We start from the raw sequence: 8638 nt of genomic DNA, 5'->3' as shown, positions 1-8638 counted from the left end.
CCGAGTCAAGTGTCTGTATTTTACTAAGAAGCACCGGTGGTTGAATATAAAGAGACAACATCTCATGAAGAGAATTCCTTTTTCTCAGAGTCTAGAAATTTTATAGAGCTGTGAATGAGCGTTATTTAAACTCTGGGTGTACGAGAGAAGATTTTATCAAAGCGCCTTGTCGCAGCTCATGCTCTAAACAAACAAACATAATTAAATGCACTCAAACACACACACACACACACATACATATTTGGGATTCTCCGTGTCCGACCGCCTGCCTAGCTCTCTGACTTTGGCAGTCCTGGAGCAGACTCTTGCCTAATATTGATTGGCTTGTCTGTGTGGAGACAGATGAATGCATTAGTACCCAGCTCACCCTGCCACTGAAAATATATTAAGTTCATGTATTAGGCACCCTGTCTGGTTGCCATGGAGATGCACCGGGAGTGGGGGACCAGGGAGGAGAGGAGAGGGGGGTGGGGGGGGTGGGGGTGAGGAGGATGGGAGACGAGTGGGGGATACAGGATGTGATGAGGCGGTCGACTTGATTTGTAGTCCCGCTCCCTCTTCCTCCTTCTCCGCCTCGCTCTGTCACTTGTGTCCTCTTTTAGCTCTCCTCTTTGTTTCCCCTCACCTCATTTTTCTCTTTTCTCGCCACTTTTTGAATTTTCTTAACTCCACCAGCGAGAATACACACTTTCTCTTTCTCGTCACTCACTATTTTAATGATTTCGTTGACCCTTTTGTTCCTTTTTTTTTTTTTTTGGTCTTTCATTCTGCATCTCGCCACCGGTTACACTTTTATTCTTTCTTTATTTCTCCTGGGTTTTCTCACCACCACGCTTTCTACTTTATCCCTCTGCGTACACGAGCATTTAACTCCCTCTTCATCTGCCCCTCTTCCGCCACCCCCATCCCCACCCCCACCCCGCCCCTGCCGCCGCCGCCGCCTCCCTCCTTGGCTCGCTCCATCTCTGTGCTCTGCAGTAAAACTGGTGCATTGAGGCAGCAGGAAATGGGGACTAGAGACAATAGAATGGAGGGAAATGTAGAGGGGAGTCTGTGATTCTCTCCTCTCAAACCCGAGCATGGTGAGGAAACATGAGCAGGATACTTTAAAATCTTACTTTTAATTTCATGCTCATAAAATCGTTGATTTTCAAGCTTGTCCTGGAATGTGAAACCTTGTAATCTGTGGTCACTAGAGACCAAGATTTAAATAAAAACACCTCACACAGATACCTTTGTTTTTTTGAGCGCTGAAAAAATGTGCACAACTGCTTTGTGGCTCGTGTGTGTTAGCTTGCTGTTCGGCACCTCTCTGAGCTGCTATCAGTGCTTTGTTGATGTGCAAGACAGCTGCCGTCTGTGTTGGGGTCACATTTTGACTGAACACAATGTTAGAAATGTTGACGCCTGCTTCAGGAAGCTGGATCACATATTCAACAACAACAAGGGAGTAATCGAGGCAGGGAGAGTAGGTGCGGAAAATGCTCTTTTTACTCATTTCTAAACTGTTTTCATCATTTTTTATTGTATAAAATAGGAAATAAGCTCTAAACAAGAATTAATGACAGCATGTGTGGGTGAGGAAGTTGGTTTACACGTGTATGATATGTCCTTTTTCAAGGTAAAGGCTATGAGAAGCAGCTGAAAGAGATTCTGAATGCAGAGATCCTGCCCATAGTGGAAGAGTTCGACAAAAAGCTGAATAAAGGTAGCTAAGCACCTGCTCTCACACACAGAAATGAGCTTTTAGAGCGTCAGAATTGTTAAGTAAGGTTAGAAACGGAGGGGAGTTACAAATGAGAAATTTCAAAATGATGCCCTGAGGCACACAATTCACCAGGATGTGTTGAGCCAAATATTTCTGTCTTCCTCCCTCTCCTCCTCCTCCTCCTCCTCCTCCTCCTCTCCATCCATCAGACACAGTGTATGTGGAGAGGTTGCAGACAGCAGCAGACAATTTCATCGCAGCTGCCTCCAAACTGCCTAGAGGTGAGACATGGTCTCTTCCCCCTTTTCCTTCATCTTTTCATCTACAGTCAGGCCCACATTAGGTCATTACAGCTCCCTCTGATCTCTGCTCTCTCTCTCTCTGTGTGTGTAATAAGCTACTTACGTTATTACAGCCTTTCAAACATTGTGGAGAATAAAGGAAGCAGTCAGGTCGAACTCACTCATTTTTTCACCTGATAGAAATAAAAATGTGCTTATCTAAATCGACTTTGTTTGTTCTCACAGAATCTGGATGTTTCCCTCCATGTGGTTAGTCACCTTTGTTGTCTCTGTAATATCATATATTCTGTTTTTAGAAACAAAATATCAGCATTAGTCTCATGCACCCGTCAGGTTTCCAGAGTTTAGATGCAGAGTACAACTGTGTCACCTGCCGGTACGACTCCTGCGAATTCCCTCTCGACTGTCCCGGTGAGTATTAATAATCTGTCCAACACATTGGATTACTGATACTGTTACATCACAATTTTCCAAATAGGCTGCTAATCCAGACTTGACACATCCTTACATAACTGTATTTTCACCTTCATAAGCATCCACTCCTGATCCTTGAAATGCTCCGCGTTTGATCCTTGAAATGCTCTTAGCAGAAAGTCGGGATTTGAAAAAGAGACCGAGGCGAGGTTTTATTTCCACACATTATATCTTTTTTCACAGAGCCCCCAAGGTACTCTTTAAGTCCTTGGCTTCTTTATGCAAGGTGACAGTTGACTCCCACACACGATGGTATTCGTATCAACCCCGTACAGCACAGCCACTGTTTAGCATATCATCACTTTTACTCCACTCCTCAGAGACTGGGCTTAAGTATTATCATTAAGGAGGGCTCAGACTGCAAGAGCTACCCCCCTGTGAATGTTATCTGTGCATACGTGTGTGCGTGTGTGTGTGTGTGTGTGTCCGCCTGTGTGCATGTGGGTGGCTATATGTTTATTTCAGTTAAAGAAATTAAAGTAGGAGAGAACAGCAGGAGCAGGATGTGGTGCGATGTGCCGTTTCATTTACCAAACGATATCGAGGTGATCTGGAGGTTTGCAGAAGGTATGCAGGTATGTTTGAGTGTTGACCATCCAGGGTCACTGCAATACCTTTAAAGGGATAGTTCAACATTTTGGGAAATAAGCATATAGGCTTTCAGGCTGAGGGTTAGATGAGAAGACATATTTGTACATTTATATTACTGATTTTTTATAATTCTATTGTATTTGTAGTCTCCTCTTTGTTTTTGTTTTCCTCTTTCTACTTTTGATTTTCTTAAAAGCCTCCCTCGAACAGGTTTTGTGAATTATCATCTTGCTGTAAACAATGTTACGGTTATGTCCACGTCAAATAAATAAACTAAACTGCACTAAAGGATTACACCCCTCTGTTACAAATTAAGCTAGAGCTCAGAGACAGTTAGCTTAACTTACTTAGCTTAGCTTAGCATTGATTTGGATGCAGGAGGTTTGGTTTGGATAAGTTTGGAAGCATGAGGAAACAGCTAGCCACGTTTTGTCCTGAAGTAAATAAAAGAAAAATCTACCTACTGCTAACAGGGTTTTTATAGCTATAATGCTGTTCTATCTGCCATGTATTCATTTATGTAGGTTCAGCGCTCTGCACTAATATAGCAAATTTATGTCAAAATGTGGTGTGACTTATTGAGATGCAAACGACCAAACCTCCTTGAAGGTTCAGGAAAATATCATGTTTGATTCAAACTAAGTACGTTAGTTATGTTCTTGACACAAGTTAAGTTTATTACTTAAGTTAAAATTTACTTTTGAAAGTCTTTGACACATCCATCCAGCCCACCGTCCTCCCCATGTGGACTTTTTCGCTAACTAGGGCCGACCAGTACAGCTGGTGTCAATCTTCAATCTTCTCATCTAACTTTCAAGCAAGAAAGTTAATGAGATGTGTTTCTCAGTGGTATTATTACAGTTGGCACCACCGTTGCAAAGACAACTGGATCATTTCTGTTTTCCTCAGAGTCGCAAATAACAACACAGACCAAAACATGAGATTTATTCATTTATTTATTTGTCATTTACTCCAGAAATATATCACCAGTCAACCGTCCTTTTGCCCGGGGGCAGACATATTGTATGTGATAGTGAGGTTTATAGAAACCTGATGTAAACGCAGATATCCATTACACTGTGCAATCAATACTTTAGCTCATAATGATTCGTTGAAGCAGAAAACTTTTCTAGTCACATTAAATCTGTCTTTGCCTCTGTGCAGATTAGCATAAATGATTCCTGCCTACAGTATTTGCAAGAGTATATTCCTGTGCAGGTGAAAACGAAGCAGGTGGATCAGTTTAAAGAAGTGACTGCGGGGGTGGACAGGCTCTATTCCATCCCTTCAACCCGCAAGCACCATCAGGGCACCTACCAGTGTGAGATCTACTCAGGCCGACGCTCCATTGTCAGACTGTACTACCATCTCACAGGTAATGAGACACGCCGATTTCAGGAGAAAGGATTGGACATTGTGACTCCTTCACACTGAAAGACAGAATATGTTTAGGTGTGAAATGTGATATTACATTTTTATTTTTGCCTGTTCCTTCACCATCATCTTTTACTCTATGTCCTTTTTGTGAGTTCAATTCTTCCTCCCCATCTCTCTCTGTCAGTGACCCCCCTGGTTGTGGCAGGCCACACAGAGCTGCAGGAGATATTCGACCTGTCTCTGCTCCCAGGAGGGCGGTTGCTCCCTGCGCCTGGTGGTCCTCCCCACTCCCCCCTCCTCCTCCACCCCTCACCACTGCTTCTCACCGCCTGTTTAACTGCTCTGCTTCTGCTGCTCTTCCTCTCCCTGGGGTAAAACAAAGCCATAATTTGCACAATACGAGACGTAAACAGCGACGTAACTTATAAATGCGCTCATTTCCTGTGAATTCAAGATGCCCCCAGCTAAGGCATATATATCAGTTGGCATCATATCTACTACTCTTTCTTTGGCTGTTGCAGGGCTCTGTGTTGGTCATCAATAGCAGAAACAAGCCATGCTGAACAAGCAGATGGAGATGAAGATTTAGGATCCTGAGAGTTGGGATGATACATGGGGTGCAATAAAGGCATTACATCAATTCTCTGGCTCTACAGCGTTACGTCATAGCTTACAGTGAGCCTGTGTGTGACTGCTTCCACCACTGGAGGGCAGGATGCACATCATTGTCAGCCCAGTCTACAGTGTGCTGTATGTAACAGCCACATTCATTCTCATCTGTGCCACACAGTAATGCAAAGTAACTATCTTGGTTTACTCACTGTAACAACAATTTTGAGTTTCTTTACTGAGTATTTACATTTTAAACTACTTTGTTTTTCCATTCCAGAGAGAAATAATGAACCGTTTACTTCACTACATTCAAATGACAGCTATAGTTAGCAGCTTTTTTACTCTGCATATTTAGATTTGAAATAAAAAAATATTGTCTTGTAAAATATGATGCAGGGTGATTTAACTGAAGTAATCTTTGATATTAGCTCCAACTCAACCAGCTACAACAAAACATCCTGCATTAAAATCCAGTTAATGCAGACATAAGTATATTATAAGATACAATTGTCTAAATACATTAAACTGTCTAAAAGGGATACTGATTTCTTTAACTTTTAGTCTTTTGTACTTTCTATAAATCAACTTTTGAATGCAGAATTTTTAATTGCAATAGATTTTTTTAAAGTGTGTTAGAATGATGCCACTTTCAAAATAAAACTCTACAAAATAAGAGTCGATGTTGCATTCAGTTGTTGCACGATAAAAAAAAAAAATCCTGGAAGGACTCCATAACTAGTAGTTGAGGGAGAAGAGGACAGGGAGTCTAACATGAAGTCCTCAGTCAGAGACTCAACAATCAGTTATCTTTCTGGTGCATTTACAAACAGCTCCAACAAATCCTACTGTTTTAATAGTGTGTGAATTATATTAATATGATGTGAGGTTCAGCTAGCTTTGCACAGAATTGTACTTCCACTTGAGTAAAAATTGTATGTATGTACTTTTGCCACCTCTGGCTGTGGCCTTGGTTGCACTTATCATGGCTGAGAAAGATCTGGGTGAATACTTCTGTGTGATGGACTCAGTGACATCCAGACAGCTGTAAGGTTGTACAACAAAATAATTAATTAAAAAAAAGTGTGCACCAAAGTCAAACTGCAAAGAAGATTTACATTAAAAAAATTTTTTAAAAAACATTGCTGGGTGTGAATCAGAGAAGCCTTCAGGCGACCACAGGGAGGCAGCAACATACAGACGACACCTCATGCCAGACAGCACAGCCAGAAGAAGGCATCCTACACCTATTAGAGGAGCTAAAATTAACATTGAACTTTGCTGTTACATTGATAGTGTGTCTCATCAGGGTTGCGGTCTACAGAATATTTGGTTGCTAAAACCAAAGACACGTCCCCAAAAACAAATATGAATCACATGTGAGGATGGGGAAGTGCTTCTGTTGCAAAATGGATTTTTACTCAAGTGCGACGCTGAAGTCATGCTGCACATTTGCCAACATGTTAATTGTTGGAGTGAACCCTTGAAGCCTCGCCCAAAGCCATCAGATGTCATTGCATAATGTACTTATCCAATGTACTCTGACCTGACCTATGCGTTAAAACACGTCGTGGAACGCTGAAGCTTTGATTTCCTTTCTGAACTGATCGACCCAATAAAGCAATAAAATACTTATTTTAATGATTTATAGAATTTGCCTCCCCTCCGTGAAAGAAGCGGGATGCTACACCTGGGTGCTTACGGTCAGTGTGTCTTACACTCAGAACTTTGCTCACACAAACACGAAAGTACAAATTATAACATTCACACTGTCTTTCTCTCTAATACACACTTATGGAGTCCTGAAAGTGACAAATGCCACTGTCACTTATTAAAAAATAGATACATCCGTTTCCTTTTCTTTTTAATGATGATTTTAGATTACTCTAATACATCATATTTTTATTTTCATTGTTGCATTGACATAATGCAATTACCAATGCCGGTGAGAAAACAAACTCACTATGGCTGCTGTGAATGGAGAAGGCCAGAAACAAGGAGGAAAGAAACAAATTCTTTAAACGATAATACTCGTTTTCATCAACAACAGTCTGACCAATCAACCTGTGGATGATGACATGTTACAGATACGGTGAATGTTTTCTGACTTTCTGTGTGGATATATACTAAAAATATATATATAGCTCCTCACTATGAACCAAAGTTACACTCATCAGGCAGATCTAGCAAGCAGAGATACACATAAACAATAAAAAAGACTGAGGAAATAGGAAGTCTGAGAAAGTGCAAACATAAAATATGCATCGAAATATTCTCTATGCAATTTTATATATTCATATTTCTAAAACATGTATTTAAAAACAGCTGTTGTAAGCCTTGTCGTCATCAACTGACTTCCTGTCTGTTTTGCCGTTAGCAGTGTCCTACATCCTCTCTACGTCACCACACACTCGTCTTTCTTTCCTTCAAGTGTTTTTCATCACTTGCCCTGTTTGGTAGTATAAGCCAATGGCTAGAATTGGTAGCTTAGCCCGTTCCACCATTGCTGATGTACCAGAACAGGACGACCCTGCTCTCTGTTCATGAGCAGACAGACCGCCTCTTTATGGAAATCTCTGTCCTGATTGGATACGGTTGGCAGTGATACCAGAACATTTCTGTCCTCTTTTGCTGCATGATCAGGTTGGAGGAGAGACATGAGTTACTGGCCAAACACCCTAAACGGCTATTTAACATTAACTTTAATAGAAAATAAGTTTTGCATACCCTGTGAAAACAGTCGTCCGTGTCTTTTGTGACTCTGGCTGAGCTCTGTCATCGGGGGATATCTCGTCTAATGAAGAGTTGCCGTAGAGCTGAACTACAGGAAACAAGGAGGCTTTAAAGCTTGAGGTTGTCTGCGCCTCTGTGGCTCAATTTTCACTTTCTTTCTTTTGATTCTGTCTCTTGGAAGTCCTTATGGAAGAGCAATACATGATCGCCACATTAAGTCCATGTGATACTCCATGGGTTTTTAATTACACCTTTAACTCATCAGCTGGTTCGTGCTATTTGTTAATTCTTGAGAATCAGTCTGAATAATGTTTAGTTGATAGTACTGGGAGTAGGGCTACTGTTTCCAGTAAACATGCTCTAAAAACGGCACCTTTAGTATCTCTCTTTTAATCAAGCTTCAACTGAAGCCTCGTATAGATATCATGCAGAGGTAAGATGTACTCATAAAACCTCAGATACACCTTTCATCACGTCACTACAGATTCCTGTAATAGATAGTTTATTACAATGCAGAGATAGGCGATAGTGCTCAGCCTGTCATAGTCTTTAGCACTTATCAATTTCATACCTATCTGACCTACTCTGCCAAAGGTGTTGCTGGCAGTGATTTGTTATCCAAACATTGCTGTTGCTAAACGACACTTTATCTTTGCAGCTGCAAGGTAAAATTTTGTTTCACTGTGCCATTTGATTGAGATCACATAGGCAACAGTCAGTACGCCCTCGAAGAGGGGAGGAAACAGTGTGTTTAAAGCTTGTACACTTTAATACAGTAAATTAGACAAACTTTAGCAACAATCTTGTTATTGATGAATGCTCTGCTACAAAGAGTTTTAATTCT

General features: G+C 41.1%; 1 protein-coding gene across 1 annotated transcript; it reads left to right on the top strand.

Annotated features, from left to right (window-relative positions):
* The first annotated feature begins 1258 nt into the window (after positions 1 to 1258).
* Positions 1259 to 4827, top strand: spaca6 (sperm acrosome associated 6). Its single transcript, XM_073485445.1, has 8 exons — positions 1259 to 1472; positions 1622 to 1708; positions 1918 to 1989; positions 2236 to 2259; positions 2344 to 2421; positions 2950 to 3059; positions 4294 to 4450; positions 4637 to 4827. The coding sequence occupies exons 1-8, from the start codon at positions 1259 to 1261 to the stop codon at positions 4825 to 4827; spliced, it is 933 nt and encodes a 310-aa protein (XP_073341546.1).
* The last annotated feature ends 3811 nt before the right edge of the window (positions 4828 to 8638 follow it).

The sequence above is a fragment of the Pagrus major genome, chromosome 17 (assembly GCF_040436345.1).
Source record: "Pagrus major chromosome 17, Pma_NU_1.0".
Classification (NCBI taxonomy): Eukaryota; Metazoa; Chordata; class Actinopteri; order Spariformes; family Sparidae; genus Pagrus; species Pagrus major.
The sequence above is the reverse complement of the archived record's forward strand: the minus strand, read 5'-3'. Positions and strand labels throughout refer to the sequence as shown.

What these genes read in the sequence shown, in the direction of transcription:
- spaca6 (XM_073485445.1), top strand. Translation starts at nt 1,259, where the DNA reads ATGTGCACAACTGCTTTGTGGCTCGTGTGTGTTAGCTTGCTGTTCGGC. An exon ending in CGACAAAAAGCTGAATAAAG is followed by an intron (nt 1,709 to 1,917) that starts GTAGCTAAGCAC and finishes TCCATCCATCAG; the next exon opens with ACACAGTGTATGTGGAGAGG. An exon ending in TGCCTCCAAACTGCCTAGAG is followed by an intron (nt 1,990 to 2,235) that starts GTGAGACATGGT and finishes TTGTTCTCACAG; the next exon opens with AATCTGGATGTTTCCCTCCA.